This window comes from Hyaloscypha bicolor (genome assembly GCF_002865645.1).
Source record: "Hyaloscypha bicolor E unplaced genomic scaffold K444scaffold_73, whole genome shotgun sequence".
NCBI lineage: Eukaryota > Fungi > Ascomycota > Leotiomycetes > Helotiales > Hyaloscyphaceae > Hyaloscypha > Hyaloscypha bicolor.
The window spans coordinates 602,141-622,756 of NW_020194575.1; the positions used below are offsets into that span (position 1 = coordinate 602,141).

A 20,616-nucleotide genomic window follows, 5' to 3' on the forward strand; every position below is an offset into this window, starting at 1 on the left:
ACATACTTCATGGGCACAGCATGTAGGGTTCTGCGGGAAGAAGGGGACATCAAAGTCACAGCAAGGCGCCATGGAAATGAACAAAGGACCAAGAGGCTAAAAAGGGAAGCCTAGGAGGTGAAGCTGCTTGATCTTCTGTACGTGGCCAGAGGCTAATGGCCATGAAAGATATCGGCCCTCTCCGCAACCGTCTTCTGGCATTTGGCCAAAATAGCAGCCTGCCTGCTCACTTCCCCCAACTTCCCGATTACTTCCCTATTTCCATCCACGAAGCCATACAGTGCATACGGTATCTTGACATCCTCGCAGAATTCTTGCACTAAACTCTGCGTCCTTCTCAAATTATGCCTCGGAATCCTCGGGAACAAGTGATGAATAGCCTGAAACTGGAGACCTCCATGGAAGAAATCGAGCCATTGAGGACAATCAACATCCATGGTCGTGCGAAGCATTTTCTGTGGAAAGGATTCATCTGGTCCAAGGTCTGTTGTAGACATTGCGAAGTGGGAGAGCGTGAGTTGGACGTGGAGCGGCATGTTGATCATATGGCTGACCATCACGAAGCCGAATCGTGCCGACGGCTTAGGGATTGACTTGTAGACGACGAGGTATCCGAACCAATACCAAAAGATCAGGTTCCCCGCTATTTCGAAGTACCGATGCCACCAGGCTAGCCCTTTCCTTGGACCTTGGCCTTGAAGAAGGAAGGTCCAAGATTGGACGTAGAGGTTGAACCGTCCTAGTGTGAGAACAGGGTAATACATGTACGCCTGAAATGGGACCAAGAATTTTGCGACGGCCTCGTAGGGAAGTAGGCGCTCATGGTAGGTAGACCATATATTGCCCAGGAAACGGTGGTTGACAGCAAAGACGGGTAGGTGTTGATTATCTGGGTCATGCTCCGGGGAATTCGTAACAATGTGGTGAACGTTGTGCGTACGTTTCCACCAGCCCAATGATAGGCCGCCTATCGGAGCAGCAATGATCATACCAATGAGTGTATCGATGGTAAAGTTGTGTGTGATGGCGACGTGACCCGCATCATGAGCTGCAAATACGAGCTGGGACCAGAACATGCCCAGAAAGGCACCACTCGTGCAGTACCAACCAATCCGAAGGAAGAAGAGCATGGTGAGGAACAGAGATACCCAACGCGCTGCTTCCCATACATATGCCGTGTAATTGCAATCATACAGACCTTCGGCACGGATCCGCTGATTGAGAAGCCTGTACTTCTGAACGATTCCTTCCTGCACCTCGGAGTCAAGGGCAGGATATTTTTCGAGGTCTAATTCCATCTCCTGCTTCGTCTGGCTATCTAGGAAGGTCAGATCATCTGGAGCTGCCGAGCCTGCCGCGGATGACATGGATGTAATAGAAGTGCGATCGGTATCACTGCCTCCTCGCCGTTTTCTCACTTCTTCTCCATTGGCGTCGGAAATGAGCGAAGTTGCTCTGGTTGAGTCTGAGTCGGCACTCTCGTCCTCCGATTCGTCCGAGTCCTCCTGCACTACCGCGGGATATTTTCTAAAGGTGCCACCTTGAATAGGTGGAACAAAATTCTTCCAACGTCCCTCAATTGTACCGATCTGATACTGAGTCATTCGCAACCGGGTCTCTGCTGAATGTAATCTTAAATTTTCCACCGTCAGCAAACCTCTCATCTATGGAGCTCAAAATGACGAACGCAGTCACTTCATCGGTCGCATCCTTCCCAATCATGTGCTGGATAGCTTTCAGACCGCCCGGATGGTAATTGAGCCATGCATCAGCCTTGATGACTTTGTTGTCTAAGATAAAGATATATTTGCCATTGGCGATTAGACCTTCGATCTTCCTAGACGATAGAACGGCCTCCCTTTCTCGCGGTGGGGAAATCTCTTTGGGAATCATGGTCGATTGACGCGAACAGCTGGGGGTTCTCGTAATCTCTGGATGCATGCATTGCCGTAGAAAGAAGTATTCAAGTACCAGAGACTTGAGATTGTGTGTTCATATGTTGGTGGTGGTGGTTGACGGAAGTAGCGGTGAAGTGAAACGTGCGATGTTACTATCCCACCCCTTTGAAGACTTACAGTGGGTCCTTTAGTAACGCCACCCTGAAACCTCGTTTATAACCCCCAACTAGGAAATATCAGGTGCTCTCCAGAATCGCTATTTGCCATACACCCTTGAGTTGGTCAGTGCAGGAGTGGTGTTATCCCAGGACCCACTGTAAGTATTCAAGAAGGGGGATAGTACGGGCGCCTGGAAAGTGGTCCGTTCGGTTGCACCCACTGACGAGGCCTAAGACCTTGTAAGCTCACATTGTGCACGTTGCACTTGATATTGCAAACATTGCATTTTATACTTCACTTTTATAAGCTTACTAATATTCTAATTAATTTATTAGGTACTATATTTAATTATTTACTTTATTATAATATTTGTATTTATAATAAATAAAATATTACGGTATGTTATTACCTTATACTCTTGCCTTACTTATTTTATATATTTTATAAGATCTCTTAACTTAGTTCTTTCTTTCTTTAAATTCTTTTTAATATAATTCACTTTTATTATTATTATTATTATTATTATTATTATTATTAGATTTATTTTTATATATTTCTAATTATTTAAAATATATAAAAGTTCTAAAAATGCAAATAAATCGTAAAAATAAAAACTTTTACTATTTTTTATTTATTGTTTTTTAATTAAAAGAATTATATTTATAACATTTAAACTTTTCGAATTATATGATTTATAATAATTATATGATTTGTAATAATTATATGATTTGTAATAATTATATGATTTGTAATAATTATATGATTTATAATAAAGTTTAAAGCTAGCTTTAAACTCTAGTAAAATAAAATATATATTTAATTTCTTATATATTATTTCTGCTTTATAAGAGTACTTCTTTAGCTAAGAAATTATATAAGGAATTATATTAAAATATTACTTTAATTATTAAAGCTTTAAAACTTATTTTGATTTTAAAAGACTTGTATTATTATTTATTATTTATTAGTAAATACTTTTCTTATTTTCTTTCTTTTAATATTTTTATAATACTCTTATAAGCTTTTCACTATTTTATAAATATTGTTATTAGTGGAAGTTTTACTTAAAATTCGGAAAATAAATATTTTACTAATAAAGGTTAATAGAGCAAATGCCAAAACCCGGACACCCCTCGTGGAGCGCAAATATTAGTTAGTAGAGCCCTCCAAGTAGCGGCAGCAAGATTACTTCTTCTCACCACCTTCCCAGAAGCAAACTATAGTTCTTAGCCTAAAACCGAACGAACAGTACAAGTTGTGCAAGTGAAAGTCCGAATTGGGGGCCCATTTCGCGCTCCCCTGCAACATATCAATTTCACTCCATTTTCCGTATCTCCAACTCAGAGCAGAGTGAACTGTGTCCCCATGTCGATATACCAATACCCCTGGATTGCTGATGCAGGCGCGGTCCAGCTCGTGATAACGCGCTCGTTGACAATCTGTTCGCCGGTCGCGCTCGTGAGTCGTATCCCCAGCGGCAGGTTGATATACGGGGCATTGGGCGGCAGCGTCCAGGCGCCGTACCGCTCCTGCGGGTGGCCGGCCGGGTAGTCGTCCTCCTGGATGAGAGCGAGCCACTCCGACTGCCCGTCCGGTCGGATCTCGAAACCCACGATCGAGCCGAGGCCGGCTGCATTTACGGCCGTGATCTGGATCCAGTAGGGCCCGGCGCCGCCGCGGAGCCACACATACACGTTACCCGCCTTTGGACACGGCACACGCTTGTACTGCGTCGGGATCACACCCTCGACGAGCACGCCGGCCTGTGCGCGGGCCATAGCCACGTCGGAGAGGTCGAGGTGGATAGAGCCGCTGGGGAGCGGGCAGCCATATGTGAAAGCGTCGACTTCTTGGCATTGGTCGACACTTGGCCCACCTGTATTTTGTTTTATCCCTCATCAGTTTGGTTATTACGCGGACACATGGGCACAGAGACGAGATATAGCAGTCTCGGGCAGAAACAGGAGAGCGTCGTACTCACAACACCACTTGGGATTCGCCTCACATGGGCAGCTATCCACAATCTCAAGGATAATTGGCGGCGCGTAACCTGCCTCGTTGGGGGCGTAAAGGCTTCCGTTATCATAGGTGCGTACCAGCTCAAAGCACTCGCCGCACGAGAGATAGTTATCCTGCTCTTCCCCAACAGATAAGGATGGCAGCATGGGCCAAAACTGCGTGTAGTAGTCGCCATTTGGCGCCGCGAAGTTGCCTCTAAGTGTGGCATTGGCTGGATCCGCGCACATATCCGGGTACATCGTGCAGAATAGGGCACAGTCGGCGCCCAAGTCGATGCCCGAGACGTTGGCGGTTGTGCACATGCCGTACAAACCAAACCCGCACGCGCCGGCGGGGGTTTCTCCGAAATGGGTAGATCGCTGTTCGGCTCATCTTGTCAGTTTGGGAGGGGCGAAATGGCACGGGCTCGAAGGAACCTACGCTGTAGTGCCAGGGCATACTGCTGTTGACGGTGGTAATATCAGGGAAGATAGTTCCGGAGCCGCAGTCCGCATTACCGCATTCGAGCGTGGTATAGGGCAGTTGCGTGTGGGTTGATATGGCTTTACCCGTCAGGAAGGTTGTGGACGTGCGGTAGGGAGTCGTCCTGGTGCTTGGTGAGTTTGATGTCGACGACGGACCTGTCGACACACCCGAACCGGTCGAGCTAGTTGGCTTTGAGAGGATTAGCGGTTCCTCAAGATCAGGCATGGGATGTGTATGCTCACGGTGCCGCTAAGACACTGGGCATAGTATGAATTCTGTGTCTGGCAAGACCACCCCATTGGGCAGCACGTTCCACCCGTATATCCAACGCCGCCACATTGTGAACTATATGGTCCAAAACGTTTTGTCAGAGAAATACCCATGCGGTAGCCACTCGCGAGGCCTTGGGGAAACGTACTAAGATGAAGCACAAGCTTGTTGCAGCGAGGGTTGAGCGAGGCAAGCCAAGCTCACCAGCCTGAGAACGAAGTCCCGTTTGAACAGCATGGCCCCGTCAATGTTGTGATTGTATGCTCGAAAACATATATGTGGTCTTGGATGACCAAGCGGGAGGCGAGAGCTCATGGCTTCTTATACAAGAATACGACCCAACGAAATATTCAGAGCATGCTGGGTTTCCCATCCGGAGTAGCGGCCATCTTAGCCGTCATTAAACCCCTGGTGCAACGGTCGCGATGCGCGATGGTGTTGGTGTTAATACTACCCCATCCTAACCTCCTGTTACCCTTCGGCCATTAAATTCCCACAAGTCGCATTGTGCTACTAACAACCAATCGGCAGTCGGTTCCGTGTCCCTCTCATGCTGGAAATCTAACTGCACTAGTGCCTGCAGAGTCTTTGTCCGGTGGAACGTATTGGTCCTGAGCGTGATCCATGAATCGGGATGAACTCTGGTCTCGCCATCACCACACGATTGCATGTACCGTGACCCAAAGTCTATGAGGAAGTTCAGTAACTTTCTTAGACTCGCCTATGTACCCCGGGTGACAGGGCCGGCCTTGAGGCCGGCGTTTTTCATTTAGGCTCAATTTGGGCGCTCGAGGGATCTTTCGGACCACAGGTATTCAGAAAATCATGGAGCGCGTCACCGTCGGCCAGCCAGACCACGAATGTCGCTGGTTCGGGTTTATACCTGACTCGAGCCTGCCATTCATATTAGTAAGGGCCTCTCATCTTCATGTCGTTTAGGTTTCTATCTGTATGGCTGAGCCGTGAAATCTATCCTTGAAGCGTCGATTCTGTATGATCCCCCAATCTTGGGTCGCCGATTACTCACGTATCCAGTAACCAATGAGAACTTTCGTCCGTCCTATGTTGAAGATGTTCCGACATTATTGATTGAAAGGCGAGCTGGAACTCCTTGGCTGATGAGTTCCCCTGCAAGAAAGTTGAGACGACCATTTTGATTTTGACCGCGAACGCAGTCACAGAAAGGTGGTCAAAGATACAAACACCCTAGGTCTGTAAGGTCCTGCTTGTTGGGGATGCTGTGGCTGGGTTGAGACTTAACAGTTCAGCTGGATGTGCTCAAGGTGCAATGGATGCTTTGTTATTAAAGAAGGTATTTAGAAAAGACGGTGGGATAGGAAAAAGGCAAACCGACACCCCTCAGGTGTCGACTAGGGGTATCGGTTAGGGGCCAGACTAACCCACTAACCCAGACTAGAGGCGCTTGGATAGGAATACGAAAAATCTCTCTTTTTCTTTAAATTTAACATGTTTTATAAGAAATTAATAGAAATTGATTTCTATATATCGTAATATAAGACTAATTAAGGGCCATTCAAATACAAGAATTTTATATAATAATAATTAATTATAATTAAAGAAATTAAAGAAATTAAAAAGTTAATATTATATATTTTAAAAGTGGTTTTAAGAAAGCCTAGAAATTTAGTAATCGGGTACTTGAATTTAAGCAGGGAACGGCTAATTTACAAGAACTTATGAGGCATAAATTTTACATTTTAAAAATTTAGTTAATAAAAGTTATTAGTAAAATATTCTTTCTTTTAAGTAAAACTATTATTAACTTATAAGTATATAGCAAAATTATCTAGATAATGTATCTCTAAAAATAGCTTCTAGTTAAAATAGTACGTTAGAGGACATTAATAAGTTAATTAAATTATTCGGTACCTCCTCTGCCCCTAATTAATACCTAGGGTGTCGATTTACACTGTCCCAATTTTTCTTTTATTAGTTTTGGCTCCTTCTACCGAGATGCGCAGCTGTGATATACCTAAAGGTGCGAAATACTTGAGCTGAATTTGACCTAACTCGGAGCAGCCTGAACCCAAATTGTTCAGCAGGTGCTGGGAAGTGACTCTGGGACCTGAGGTTCTTGATCTGGCTCCCTTCAGCTCCGCTTGCACTTGCCCCACATTGTCTTTGAATGCTGATCCAATTCAGACTCCGACGTATTCCGTCTATTATGACAGGGACGTCTGCAGGGTGTTGTTGGCCTGTGTGTAGTCTGCACCAAGAATTCATACCGAGGCGAACCCTTCAACGGGCTGGTTTACAGCCATGGCGCTGAAAGCTTTTCAGATGGTTTTACAACCCAAAACCTGCGATCATCTGACAAGAAGCATTTCATCTCTTCATGCTTCAAAGCTTCAGCCAAGGTGCATACTTGGCTCATATACAAGCGAATGGTGGCGCAGGTGCTCCTCTTGTTCTTGGCACTCCTGGCCCATGGTTGCATGGCCCTTGCAGGCTTCTCATTAACAGAGTTATCAAAGCCCTGTATCACGCAGAAGCCAGAGGCCCGTTGGAAACGTGATGTTGAAGGCTTTACGGGCTATGAGAAACCTGAGGAATCTTGTAATGGCGCACCACCCCCTCTGGCACAATGCACTGCTGTTGCTGAATGGATTGTGTGCTTAGGGCTGGCTATTTATTGCAATACCGGCGCAACAGTGCAGCTCTCCGGATCAATTTGGGGCTGCAAATGGACTTCGGATAATACTTTCACACCCGCTACTTCATGCCTCTCGAATACATTCCAATACGTCAACTCGGCAGTTATGTATCCCTGGTAAGAGATCCCTAGACACAGGCTATGGCTAGCTGATGACCGTGTGTTAGCGCAACATCCCAATATTGCATCACGGATCTCCTTTTTACAGACCCCAATGACTTGAACCCTCGTACAGGAATTGGTTGCGGCTACTAGGCCTCTTCTACATGGTCTCTGTACCTTCAGACGACTGTTGCTAATGGCAAGTGACCCGATACGACTTCCGCGGCCTTGACTTGCTCTAAGTGCCGACCAGCAGCAATTCCTTCCACAACTTCCAATTACTTCCCTTCGCTGACTGGGACATTCTCCACTGAGAAAGCCCAACCTCCAATATCTACCCAAGAAGTCTCAAATACGCACACCACCGCAGAACCTACACCGACCCAGAATTCAAACACAGGAGCCTCTAGCCAGACAGGATCGAGCCTCTCGAAATCGGATAAGATCAGTTTAGGGACCGCAATTGGCCTTAGAGCACCAGGATTGCTTGTCAGTGTGCTCGGTGTATGGTATGCGCGTAAACAATACATTTCTAGGCACACTTCAGGGGCTTAGTATACGAAGTCCTTCATCAAATGTCTTTGATAAGTGTGACGTAGAACTTGTTGCTAATTGTAGTCACAGGCGTTGATTTACTGAGACAATAGTACAGTTATGAAAGAAGTCGTGGAGTAATTTAAGATAGATAGGCTCAGTGCAGGTACTGGTAATAACAAACAATGTGACGAGATGGATATCCTCTAGATGATTTAAACATCACACAGGTTTCATTCTTTCCTCTGCTATATTAGAAGAGAACTTACCCAGAAATTAAGAGTTTGTTCACCTTTGTCTCACGCTACTCCTTCACGCTCTTAAAAAAATACATTTCCAGCTCAGCATCAGCTTTCTCATGACCTCTGCCACTCTGCGCCGCCTGAACATGTGGTGGTACTCTCAATTCTCGCGGCCGGATTGATCGGAAACCGAAAATTGCATGATAATTGTCGCCGTATGAAAACCCGAATCACAACAATGCCAAGTACGGTGCAGCCACTCACCCAATCTCCTGACCTTGATCTTGTTCCTTCCCGCGGCAAAGGAATGCCCCGGGTCAATGCTGAATATTTCGCCAATGAGGCTATGCAGGTGCACAAGTAAAAAGGATCCAATCAAGCTGATTAGACTGCATGTCCGAAAGCTGAGGCTGAAGACGAGGCTTAAGCCAAGCTGAAAGGGGAGCTGGAGCGATGGATGACTAACGAGATCGAGACCAATTACAAGGCGTCCTTTCATCAAAGAACACAAACGAATCACACATCAGAGAGAGTATAAGAGTCTCGTTGGTAGATTTTAGTTGCTTGGCTAGTGCAGCCAAGAGCTGTTAGTTTTCATCTCCGAAATTCCAAAAGGTCTTCCTCGAAAAGGGGTTGCTTTACCAAACCGACCTTGGCAAAACCCTCTGATATAAACCAGGCCTTAATCTCTTCAGTTTGTCCTTTCTTCATAACACTCTCATAGCTTCTTCCACAACATCTATCTTTATTTCTTTTCAATTTGTCTCAGCTTCAATCACCCAAAATGATGTCTTTCGGAATCCCGATTTTCGTCGGGTGGCTTGCCGTTGCAACCCAAAGCGTGCGCGCAACTTACCTGCCGGAGCGCTCAGAAACAGGCGACAAATCCTTTGTTCCGTTCCAGGAATTCCTTAAACAGGTGAAGAGTGCCAGTTACAGCCAATACATGGACGCCAATGTGAGCTCCCAAGCCGATTTTACAGACATGCAAAAGCATATCTCTCGTATGTACGATGGGGTTACCGCAACCAAGGTCACCTCATTCCTTCTGGGAAATGAATACGGAGACTGCATTTATATCAAAGAACAGCCCTCGTTTCGCCATCTCAAGCTTAGCGGAATTTCGGATCCCCCTTCCAACCTCACCCTCTTCCCCAAGAGCAAAGGCTCCATTTCGGGAAACTCTTCCTACGCAGACTCACCCCTCAAGCTCGGTCTGAAAGACCCGTTCGGAAATCCGATTTCTTGCCCGTCAAGCACGATTCCAATGGCAAGACTGACACTCGAGAAACTCACTCGTTTCAAGACCCTGAGTGACTTCTTTGCGAAAGCCCCTCGTGGTGTTGAGAAGCCCCAGGAGGTCAAAGGCCCGGATTTCAAGCCGGATTGGGAACCCACACACCTCCACGCTTACGCCGAGCAGAATGTCGCAAACTTCGGCGGAAACTCCTGGCTTGACCTCTGGAATCCCAAAGGCGATTTCTCCCTCTCTCAGCAGTGGTATGTAGGAGGTTCAGGATGCGATACTCAGACTGTTGAAGGCGGGTGGTTGGTGTATCCCGATGGCCCTCATGACGATGCCACGCTATTCATCTATTGGACGAAACACTATTACAATATTGGATCCTGCGATACGAAGAAGAACGTGGGCTGCTACAATCTTGATTGCGATGGCTTCGTTCAAATAAATCACAACTGGTTCCTCGGTGGGCCATGGGATCACTACAGCACCACAGACGGACAGCAGTGGGGATTTGAGATGCAGTGGAAGCTGTACGCAGGCAATTGGTGGCTCTTCCTCAAGGGGCCCGGCAGCTACGAAGCGGTCGGATATTACCCAACTTCGATCTACGATGGCGGTCAGATGTCCAAGCAAGCAGAGCTAATCCAATACGGCGGAGAAGTTACAAGAAAAGTTGGCGATGTCTGGCCTCAGATGGGCAGCGGCGATTTCGCGGAGAAAGGATGGCAGAGGGCGGCTTACCAGAATACGATCTTTTGGATTCCACGAGACGAGAATGGAGGATATGGGGAGTGGGCGAGACTTGCGAGCCATGATGAAGGCTTGCCATCTTGCTTTACTATCGATCTTGTCAATTATCCTAATGGTGGTGACTGGGGAACTTATTTTTACTTCGGTGGACCTGGTGGCAACACTTGCAATTAATCGTGGCTATGAACTCTTCACGGTCCTTGTTGAGAAGCGTAGATTAGGAGAGACGTTAGAGTCAATTACATTTCGGCGTTTGATCAGATGAAAGTGTACACCACCTAAGTCAAATGCTGTTGACTGCAACCGAGAGCACTTGTAATATTGAGATAAACTTGGCAGAGAACTAATGGTAAATGATGACAGTACGAATATTGCGGCATTAAGTCATGCGACTACAGGGCACATAATGTCCCAGCCACTAATCACACGCTGTAATCAGTGAAACTAGCCTGTAAAGCCACCACCGCTAAAGTGCCTGGAAGCACCTGTAGCTTAGTGGGTCCGTACCTAAATTATAGGCTACCTGCCCCTGTAAAGCGAGGTTCACTAAGGCCATAGGCTTAAGCCATGTAAGGAGTTTCAGGGATTGAAAGACAATTCTAGGGTATGCCCCTGCAAGTATAGGGGCTTGATCGCTAAAAGGCCCTATAAGATCTCTAAGTTCCAGCGTCTGAGCGCCATAGCCACAGCTACTACAGGGCACATACGCTGAAGTCGCATGACTTTATGCCGCAATATTCGTATCGCACTTGACAACAGCACCCAAAGTGACAGCACATATGATCCGAAATACTCGCTATTAGTAGAATGAAAGCGGGTGTCTACCTATAAAAGCAACGGAGTAGCGGGAACGCAGGTACTTTATAAAGAGATATAAGGAGAATTCTCGAGGTATCATTATTTTCATGGAACAGCTGCAATGAAGCCACAGTGGCCGCATCGATGTCAAGGGCTTCCATGCCATGCCATGGTCTAGCGGGCTCAAAGGAAGTTTGGGTTGCTTTTATAACTGGACTTTGGGTCTCACATGGCCAAGCAGTATATCGCTTGAGCAAATGCTGCAACGAATAAGAAAGTGGAAAAGACGACTTGAGGGAGGGAGCAACAAGCGGTAATTTAGTACAAAAACCGCCTCCACCACGTTTTACAAGACCCCAGTTCATGCACGAACTCGACAATACCGCATGCCGGGTGATAGTGGGACTACCCACCTTGTAATAAACGTTCAGGAAGAAGATTTGTACCAAAGAACGGTCTTCAATTATTTGTTAGCCTCTATCACCCTCGCTGCTTAGATCATGGGGAACAATCTTATCAGAGGGCTTAGAGGAAAAGGTGGCAGCAGCAACCGTCTTGACAACACTAATGTCTGAATATCACCTAACTAGTAAACATCCTCTACCAAGAATAAACGGTGCAAAGTCCGATCCACAAGAACCTAGATAAGTTCAGAAACTCAACGTAGGAGAGGAGTTGGTGAGATATGTTTGAGTGGCAATGCCGTGAAAAGAAAGGCGAGCCCACGTTAAAGGAAAGTTTCGAGAGCCTGTACGCTGGCACAAAGAAACTCAAGGAGGGGATTATATATAGTACAACAGGGGCCCGGCTGAAGATATGTACTAAAGTGCCAAATAAAACAGTTTGACATATATATCTACAAGACTTGAACGAAAATGATAAGCAGCTGATCCTCGTAAGGTGGAACGACGATAGTCATAACCTCTGTACAAATATTCTCTTCTGCTTAACTCCAGACATTAACGCAGAGGGCGGAAGGCATTTTGGGTGATGAAAGACTTTCAACTCGTCACTTTCTTGCAGGAGAAATTGGTTTCGAAGCACAGCCTTCCACCTTGCTTGGTGATCCCTTTCCGCGGGGGGGGGGAACCCACCTCAGAAATTTGGGAGAAGAGAACTGACAACATGAAAGGAGTTGACAACAAAACTTTCACCTGAGCCTCGCTAAGAGAAGGAATAGGTTCGTTGCTCAACTACAATAAAAATCCCAGACTTCAAGTCCTTTTGCAACTAGAAATAAGACGCAAATGTCTAGCGTGGGGTGATTAAAGGGAAGCACAGACGCCACAGACCATGGGACAGACGTCGCATTTGTGTCTCGTGTGATAGAATGCCACAAATGATTTAACGAGGGCGTATTTATAGCATGTCTGTGCCCTCATTCTGTTTCTGGAGGCGACTTGCCTTGTATCTCTCCAAATTCAAGAGAAGTGGAAGGAGCCGCAGGGAGGGCAGGAACAAGCGTGAAGGAAGAAGCACACAGCAACTTGGCATAAATCCCCCTCACCCCTCTTCTCTATTTCCCCAAATACCCCAAAAATCAAACTTGTTGACCCACACGCGCCTCGGGCCAATACCAAGCTCTAGATTGCCGCCTTCGAAGCAGCCCCTTCCATTGTGGATTTCTCGGGGGAAAATTGAAAGACAAGAAGAGATGCCGTTGGAGAGCTGAGAGGGGAACATTGACAGTGACATGGGAAGCGACAATAAACATGGCATCCAAATTTATCGCCACCAGCAGAAGGGATCTCGTCTCCCTATTCATGAACCCAACGGTCCAGCGGAGATTATGAAGTTTCAGCAGAGTGGATTGACTTTCTGATGATCACCGCGAGGTACAAGGAAGGCTTCAGACGCCGCCTCGAAATGCAATCTCTACCTGATTGGCATTGCGCGGTATGGCAGGCTCAAAGAGCGCAAGGACCTACACCTCTCGCTCGTAGTTTCTCTCCATGGAGTAAGAGGCACCGAAAATCGGGGTAGTGACATAGCAAATAAGGGTTTGACAGCAGCACAGAACGTGACAGCGGAGCTACCATCCGGCCCTATCGGGCAATTACCCTTTTTTGTCCTCGCCCAGCTACCATGGCAGAATATCTAAAGTGTGAAGTACGCTGGTGCTTGGAGAGTGCAGGAGAGGTGCTGAATGCATGTGGGATCGGAAAGCTACAGACACCGCCTGTCGATTGCCACGAGATTTGGTAGGGAGTGCCCGAGGGATGGTGGAGCGGGATGTGGGGGAGCTATTTATATGCGTGGGTGTGGAGGTGATGGAGTCGAGGAAGGCGACTGCCGGACGAGTTTCAGAAGCGAGGTGGTGGTGGAGCGATTGGAGAAAAAAGAGGCAGAGAAAAGCTTGAAACGGAAAATGAATCATTATTACGCATTAAGAATGATAATTATGTATGCACACCTATTCTCTAAAAAATTCAGGGTCGAAAACAAACGAAAGCAGAGCTCCGCCCTGAACCTTTGTCGTCAACTAACCATCCACAGCAATGCCAGCCTAGCTCACGAGGTAAATTCGCCCTTCCCAAGGCGCCAACTTATCTTCGGTGCCATCCACACCCTCAACATTACCCACAAGCAACTCAAACTTGCCTCCCACATCCGGCTTTTTAAACGGCTGTTCCTCCCCAGTAAAATTCAACGCCACAACCGCTCTATCTTCCCCATGCCTTTTCCCAAACACGAACGTCTGCTGGTTTTCTATATCATACGCCTCGAACGCACCATGAATAAACAACTCCCTATACTCTTTCCTGATCTTCAACACGCTCTTCCAAAAGCTCAACACAGATTTCGGATCTTTCTCCTGCTTCGCGACGTTGATGGTGCGGTATTCATCATGGATACGCATCCACGCTCCCTCCTTCTTCGTTGTAAATCCCGCGTGTGGAGAGTCATCCCACTGCATCGGCAACCTCGCATGATCCCTGCCAAGAATCTGGATGGATTTCATAACATGTCCCAAGGCCTTCGGATCATTATCCGTCCGTTCCGCAACGCTGTTATAGTAGTTAATAGATTCAATGTCTTTATAGTCAGAAATCGGCCACTCCTTCGGAGCATTAATCATGCCTATCTCCTGCCCCTGATAAACAAACAGCGTGCCCGTCAACGCACACATCATGAGAGCGAGCATTTTGGCGCTCCTCTCGCGAAACTCGGGAGCATCGGAGCCAAAGCGTGACACGGAGCGGCCCTGGTCGTGGTTCTCGCAGAAGGCGGTCGTCCACCCGTCGCTGCCTTCGATGAATTGCTGCCATTTCGAAACGACGGATTTCAGCTCGGAGAGTGCGTAGCCTTCATATTCATACTTGTGCGTTCGACCGATGCCGAGATCCACGATGTCGAACTGGAAAACCATATCCAGTTGCTTATCCCCTGATCCAACGTAACGGAGAACGTGTGCCGGGTCTGGCGTGTGAGGAAGTTCGCCCACCGTCATCGTGTCGTATTTATTCAGGATCTCGGTATTCATTTCACGGAGAAATTCATGCATCCGCGGCCCATTACAAAACAGTCCACTGGCCGGCTGCTCGAAAATCCCTTCATCGATAATCGGAGCATCAGGCAGTTCCGTGCCTTTGGAATACATATTCACCGTATCGACTCTAAACCCATCAACGCCCTTGTCAAGCCAGAACCGCATCGCAGAATCGTAGATCGCTTGGCGCGTGGCAGGGTTCTCCCAGTTCAGGTCAGGCTGTTGGGTGGCGAAGAGGTGCAGGTAGTACTCCTGCGAGCCCTCGTCCCAGGCCCAGGCGCTGCCGCTGAAGAAGGAGCGCCAGTTGTTGGGCGGCATTCTTGTCCCATCTTCGGCGTACTTTGCCGGGCGCCAGATGTACCAATCTCGCTTTGGATTGTCTTTCGAGCGACGACTTTCTTGGAACCAGGCGTGCTCGTCGGAGGTGTGGTTTACTACCAAATCGAGGATGAATTTCATGCCCCGGGAGTGGCAGGCGGAGATTAGGGTCTCGATATCGGCGACGGTGCCATAGGGTGGGTAGACGGCTTCGTAGTTGGAGATGTCGTAGCCCATGTCATGTTGTGGGGAGTCGTACATGGGTGAGAGCCAGATCACGTCCACGCCGAGGGAGGCGAGGTAGGAGATCTTGGAGACGATGCCAGGGATGTCGCCGAGGCCATCGCCGTTGGAGTCGAAGAAGGAGGAAGGGTAGATCTGGTAGACTGTGCTGTCTTTCCACCAGGGGCGTGTGCGGATTGTCATCTTTGCGGTTGCTGTGCTGTTCTGTCTGTTGAGGGTGATGGAGGAATTGGAGTGGAATTGGAGATGAATTGAGAGAGGAGAGAAGATAGTTGGCAGATTTGCGTTCGTGATGTGCTCTTGCAGTGGGAGGAAGAGAAGGGTGGGAAATATACTCTGGCCTCGAGGCAGTGCAAGGAAGAGCGGTAGTGCAACGAGAGAAAGAAAGGAAAAACAGCGAGCAAAAGCACAGCCGTTAGATCAACCGGCTCACGTACACATACAGCCTCCACTCAGTCACCGCTGACAAACTCACGATGCTTCATAATTCCCACTCCGAGTCACGATCGTCCTGACTCGGAGGCAGGACAAGACGTTTCGGGCCCGTGGTGGGGTTGGCGCGACAAGGAGTGGGACATCTCCATATATGTCGGGCGTGGGGGGCGAATTAGACACCTTGGTGAAGCACCACATGGCCGGCTTATGGAGCGATGGTGCTTGTTTTGTAGAAGTGCATTCGAGATCCATTGCACGTCGTTGGAATTCTCGCGATATTGCTCGGGAATGAGCACGGGGCGCAGAGAGGTCTGTGCCAGCTTTTCATGCCATGTCTCGAGTGTGTGCACGTGATATCGAATTTCGATGCCCATGTTCGGGCGAGCATTTGAGCATTGCTAGCTCTAGGAGTGGGATGCAGGAACGAGAGTCTAATTTAAGGTTATCGCTTTCGTTGCACGTATAGCTGAGCCATCTCACAGACAATGGCTCAGCAGCGAGCTGCTGCAGACTTTCCCGACCTGCTCCTCACGCACCCCTTCCCCCTCAGAGCTTCCCTCCCTCTTCGCCTCCACAGCACCAGAATGGCGCGGCGCCCTCGCCGAGTCCCAATACATCAAGCAATGCATCGAGCTAGTTTCGTTGGACTCTGTCCATCCTCCACCGAATCTGATGCACAGTGATTGGATCCTCGTGGACAACAGGCTCTCCGTCACCGGACGGAAGATCTTATCCTCATGTGAGACATTCCAGAAACGCGTCTTGATCCAAAGACCCGAGAGGAATGTTGAGGAGAAAGTGATCTATGGAATAGCAAGTGTCTTCACAGCACCGGAATTCAGGAGGAAAGGGTATGCGCGGCGAATGTTGCTAGATTTGGTTGAGGTTTACAAAAAGGAGGAGTGTGTAGGCACGCTTCTATTCTCGGATATTGGGAAGAAATTTTATGGTGAGATGGGGTGGAAGCCATTACCCGGAAACTCACATATCGACTTTGCTTCTCCGAACTCGGATTTTCATGTGACGGCGGTGGTGAAGGAAGCGACACCGCTGTTTGAAGCTGACTTGGAGAAGCTGTGCAAGGAGGATGAGGAGATATTGAGGAACGCCATAGACAGGGGGCCTGGGGTGAAAACAAGAATGGTAATTGTACCTGATTATAAACATATGGCTTGGCATCATATGCGCGAGGAATTTGTGATCCAGCGATTATGGGGGGCGAAGGCTCCTAATGTCAAAGGCGCCATCGCTGGTGAACCTGGGAAGAGGGTGTGGATGATCTGGACAAGGAAATATGATTTTGCACCAGACGATTCCGAGGCTGGGAATATGCTTTATGTTTTAAGATTGGTGATTGAGAATGCGGATAGTGGAGGTGGTGTTCTAGCAGGGGAGAGAGATGACGTGAAGGAGAACTTGAGAGCTGTAATTGAGAGGGCGCAGAAGGAGGCGCAGGAGTGGAGAATGTCGGGGGTGAGGCTTTGGGGACCGAGTCCGCTGGTGAGGGAGTTGGTGAAGGAGATGGCCGTCAGTTCTTGGGAGTGGCAAAGGGAAGTGGAGGGTATTGCGAGTTTGATGTTGAATGAGGGAGTGAGCGAAGACGAGATTGAGTGGTTGGCGAATGAGAGGTATGCGTGGTGCTAGTGCGCCATACTGCAATGGCGTCCCTACTCCGCAATACCATCAGTTCTGGTGGTTCAGATATCAAGAGCTTCAAGAAAGGAGGGAGAAGGATGTGCCAGTCGCACGTGATATTGAATCACGCGGCCTAATCCCAGTCGGCAATTTGGCGGCATGTGGAATTGCCATCTTTACCCCGCGGTAGGGTTTGCCCAAGACACTTCGCCCCATCTTCCCCAAGAGACTAGCAACTTCACCGATTCGAACCTAACCTTCAGATGGCGGGAAGCCAAGTCAGCTATCAGAATCCGCATCATCTCTCGGTCTATTAGCTCAGCTTCCCCAGCGCTCACCACGTGCTCTCAAGTTACAGCGAAAAACACACCGAGCAATTCAGCGAGCGAAATAGTTTGACCGGAAATGATGGCGGGACTTCATACGCCTCAAAAAGTACCGCCGATGACGAGCGGCGGGAATGGCTTGTCGGCAGGGACAAGGCTCGCAGAAACCTGGGAGTTACAGTAACACAAAAGGTCCTCCAATCTGGTCGGCGTGCGCCGTGCAGCCAGGAACCTCTGGGATCGATCTCCATCCCAGGATTTGGGGAGAGCGTGGGATTGGGTTGGTCGTGAGAACATGGAGAGGGGACAGCTGCTCTGGGTGTGTTCTTGGGGTATTACCGTGTTCGTGCCTTTGCATTGCAGGTCGGTACTCGTAAGGTTAGGTTACACGTCCCATGTCGTCCAGCTTGCGCCGTAACTTTTCTTACTTCCAAACCTTCGGCCCTCGAAGCTACGGTGCATCGTAATGTTTCTAATACCGTTTCTTTTACAGTACGGTATTTCCTCACTTCCGTCTCAAAAAGGAAATCGCTCCATGTAGCGCTCGTCCCGGCAATCGTCGAAATCCCGCCAGCCAAGTCTGCCCAACAAGCAAAGTTTGCACCATCCCATGTCCAGCCTAACCCCTTTTCCCGCCCCTCCTTCTCCAGACCCCAATCGCCTCCCACGATTTTGGGACCTCTCTAACCCCTTCTCAACATCGCCCGTCCTCTACACAAATCACCACACATCCAGTAGTTCATGCAGCCATTCAGAGCTCGAACGCATTCCAGTCCAGCTATCAAGTGGCGCTAGACCCCGGACTCCCCAACTGTCGCTAAATTCCTGATTCGCTGCTGGGCTCGGTCGCTTCTGCCATTTCACCCATTGGTCAATTAGCTTCTCTCTTCGACATCTTTCAACCTCACCTCTACTTACATCCTCAAGATATAAAGCTCCTCGTTGTTCCCACTATGAGATAGTATTCAGACCACAGCATCTCATCTTCAGCTTTCCTCACACTTCGAACTCCTCAATCTTCGCCTCGCAGCTACCACAATGCGTCGTGACTCTCAGATCAAGGAAATCCCTGTGGACAACAATGCCCTCCACCCCGAGGACACTGTCGTTCGACGAGCATCAGAGGCAATCCCGGGTTTTGCTGAGCTCTCAGCAGAAGCCAAAGATGCCACCGATAAGGAACACCAGATGGGCTTCAAGCAAGCCCTGCGTCTTTACCCAAAGGCTGTCGGCTGGTCTATCCTCCTTTCAACCGCCATTATCATGGAAGGCTACGACGTAGTCCTCCTCTCCTCCTTCTACGCCCTCCCTCAATTCAACAAGAAGTACGGTATTCTGACTCCAGACGGCACGTACACCGTCCCCGCGCCATGGAAATCCGGACTCAGCAACGGCGCTCTCTGTGGTGAGATCCTGGGTCTCTTCATCAACGGCATCGTCTCCGAAAAGTATGGCTACCGAAAGACCATGCTGGCTTCCTTGGCCATGATGATCGCATTCATCTTTATCCCATTCTTTTCCCACAATATCGAGACTCTCTTGGTTGGCGAAATCCTCTGCGGTATCCCGTGGGGTGTTTTCCAAACTCTCACCACCGCCTACGCTTCCGAAGTCTGCCCTGTCGCTCTTCGTGCGTACCTCTGCACATATGTCAATCTTTGCTGGGTTATTGGACAATTCATTGCTTCTGGCGTACTCCGTGGGGTCCTTAACCGTAGCGACCAATGGGCTTACCGTACGTCTCATCCCATCTTCTTCGTTTACTTATCACTGACTTGACCCAGGCATTCCCTTCGCGATCCAATGGCTCTGGCCCCTCCCCATTCTAATTGGTGTCATCTTTGCACCCGAGTCCCCTTGGTGGCTCGTCCGTCACGGCCGCGAGGCAGACGCAAAGAAAGCTCTCCTTCGCCTCACAACCCGCAACGACCCAACCTTCAACGCTGACGCCACAATCGCAATGATGTCCCACACCAACGCACTGGAGAAGCAAATCTCGGCTGGAACTTCGTACCTCGACTGCTTCAAGGGCGTCGATCGCCGCCGCACAGAAATCGCCTGCATGACTTGGATGGTTCAAACTCTCTGCGGCTCCACCTTCATGGGTTACTCAACCTACTTCTATCAACAAGCCGGCCTCCCCACCACTTCCGCCTTCGACCTCTCCATGGCCCAATACGCACTCGGCATGGTAGGCACAGTGGGCTCTTGGTTCCTCATGCACCGCGCCGGCCGCCGAACACTGTATCTCTACGGCTCCTGCGCCCTTCTCGGTCTCCTCTTGATCATCGGCCTCACGGCCATCGCACCAGCTTCCAACCAACCCTCTCGCTGGGCTATCGGCTCCATGCTCCTGATCTTCACGTTCGTATACGATTTCACGGTTGGTCCGGTCTGCTACTCTCTCGTCGCGGAAGTCTCCTCCACTCGCCTCAAGGCCAAGACCATCGTGCTCGCAAGGAACTTCTACAACATCGGCGGCATCGTCGTCAACGTGCTAACCACGTACCAACTTACCCCCAAGCCCAACGGCTGGGGCTGGTCCGCCAAGAGCGCTTTCTTCTGGGCTGGCAGCTGTGCGTTGTGTATCGTGTGGATTTTCTTCAGGTTGCCGGAGCCGAAGGGACGCACGTATGGTGAGATGGATGTCTTGTTCGAGCGCGGTGTTTCAGCGCGCAAGTTCCGCGATACTAAAATTGATATCTTCCGCGGTGACCATCTTGCGCCGGTTACGGAAGTTGATTCATCGAGTGAGAAGGAGGCGGAGAAGGCGGCGGTTGTGATGGTCGAGAAGGCTTAGATTTGCTTAATTTATTGTGATAAATAGGGGAGAGGTGGGGGAGTTGTATGCGTGGATGAGGCTTTGCACATGATTGTTTCCTTCCGGCAACGGAGTTGCGAGCTAATGGGCTATGACATATGAGATTTATGATTGAATAGAGATACCACTTCACATCATCTTTCTCCTCTTCTCTCCAGCTCTCCTTTACCGCTATGGTTCTTTGCTCACGAATA

At 48.8% G+C, this 20,616-nt stretch overlaps 7 protein-coding genes across 7 annotated transcripts; 4 read left to right on the forward strand and 3 right to left on the reverse strand.

Moving 5' to 3' along the window:
- Positions 1 to 47: 47 nt before the first annotated feature.
- Positions 48 to 2,012, reverse strand: K444DRAFT_589563 (fatty acid/sphingolipid desaturase). Its single transcript, XM_024878117.1, has 2 exons — positions 1,688 to 2,012; positions 48 to 1,632 (listed from the first exon to the last, which is right to left on the reverse strand). The coding sequence occupies exons 1-2, from the start codon at positions 1,939 to 1,941 to the stop codon at positions 153 to 155; spliced, it is 1,734 nt and encodes a 577-aa protein (XP_024736794.1). The 5' UTR covers positions 1,942 to 2,012; the 3' UTR covers positions 48 to 152.
- Positions 2,013 to 3,078: 1,066 nt separating this feature from the next.
- On the reverse strand, positions 3,079 to 4,963 carry K444DRAFT_402067 (uncharacterized protein). Its single transcript, XM_024872535.1, has 4 exons — positions 4,960 to 4,963; positions 4,497 to 4,886; positions 4,039 to 4,435; positions 3,079 to 3,933 (listed from the first exon to the last, which is right to left on the reverse strand). The coding sequence occupies exons 2-4, from the start codon at positions 4,764 to 4,766 to the stop codon at positions 3,398 to 3,400; spliced, it is 1,203 nt and encodes a 400-aa protein (XP_024736795.1). The 5' UTR covers positions 4,767 to 4,886; positions 4,960 to 4,963; the 3' UTR covers positions 3,079 to 3,397.
- Positions 4,964 to 7,216: 2,253 nt separating this feature from the next.
- On the forward strand, positions 7,217 to 7,740 carry K444DRAFT_629753 (uncharacterized protein; the record flags this gene model as incomplete). Its single annotated transcript, XM_024883105.1, has 2 exons — positions 7,217 to 7,602; positions 7,653 to 7,740. 2 exons carry the CDS (start codon positions 7,217 to 7,219, stop codon positions 7,738 to 7,740), a joined length of 474 nt encoding a protein of 157 aa, XP_024736796.1.
- A 1,407-nt stretch (positions 7,741 to 9,147) lies between these two features.
- On the forward strand, positions 9,148 to 10,530 carry K444DRAFT_722728 (DUF239-domain-containing protein; the record flags this gene model as incomplete). Its single annotated transcript, XM_024888564.1, has 1 exon — positions 9,148 to 10,530. One exon carries the CDS (start codon positions 9,148 to 9,150, stop codon positions 10,528 to 10,530), a length of 1,383 nt encoding a protein of 460 aa, XP_024736797.1.
- A 2,982-nt stretch (positions 10,531 to 13,512) lies between these two features.
- K444DRAFT_561555 (glycoside hydrolase family 13 protein) lies at positions 13,513 to 15,871 on the reverse strand. The gene has a single exon (XM_024876946.1). The coding sequence runs from the start codon at positions 15,386 to 15,388 to the stop codon at positions 13,661 to 13,663; it is 1,728 nt and encodes a 575-aa protein (XP_024736798.1). The 5' UTR covers positions 15,389 to 15,871; the 3' UTR covers positions 13,513 to 13,660.
- A 100-nt stretch (positions 15,872 to 15,971) lies between these two features.
- K444DRAFT_629756 (uncharacterized protein) lies at positions 15,972 to 17,284 on the forward strand (the record flags this gene model as incomplete). Its single annotated transcript, XM_024883106.1, has 2 exons — positions 15,972 to 15,982; positions 16,123 to 17,284. The coding sequence occupies 2 exons, from the start codon at positions 15,972 to 15,974 to the stop codon at positions 17,282 to 17,284; spliced, it is 1,173 nt and encodes a 390-aa protein (XP_024736799.1).
- A 1,355-nt stretch (positions 17,285 to 18,639) lies between these two features.
- On the forward strand, positions 18,640 to 20,401 carry K444DRAFT_529295 (sugar transporter; the record flags this gene model as incomplete). Its single annotated transcript, XM_024874795.1, has 2 exons — positions 18,640 to 19,336; positions 19,386 to 20,401. The coding sequence occupies 2 exons, from the start codon at positions 18,640 to 18,642 to the stop codon at positions 20,399 to 20,401; spliced, it is 1,713 nt and encodes a 570-aa protein (XP_024736800.1).
- Between the last annotated feature and the right edge of the window lie 215 nt (positions 20,402 to 20,616).

Bases quoted from the DNA above. Each gene is read 5' to 3' on its own strand.
- K444DRAFT_589563 (XM_024878117.1), bottom strand. From the start codon at position 1,941: ATGCATCCAGAGATTACGAGAACCCCCAGCTGTTCGCGTCAATCGACC. The intron at 1,633-1,687 runs GTTCGTCATTTT...GGAAAATTTAAG, and splicing joins GCGACCGATGAAGTGACTGC to ATTACATTCAGCAGAGACCC.
- K444DRAFT_561555 (XM_024876946.1), bottom strand. From the start codon at position 15,388: ATGACAATCCGCACACGCCCCTGGTGGAAAGACAGCACAGTCTACCAG.
- K444DRAFT_402067 (XM_024872535.1), bottom strand. From the start codon at position 4,766: ATGCCTGATCTTGAGGAACCGCTAATCCTCTCAAAGCCAACTAGCTCG. The intron at 4,436-4,496 runs GTAGGTTCCTTC...TGAGCCGAACAG, and splicing joins GTATGCCCTGGCACTACAGC to CGATCTACCCATTTCGGAGA. The intron at 3,934-4,038 runs GTGAGTACGACG...AACAAAATACAG, and splicing joins GGCGAATCCCAAGTGGTGTT to GTGGGCCAAGTGTCGACCAA.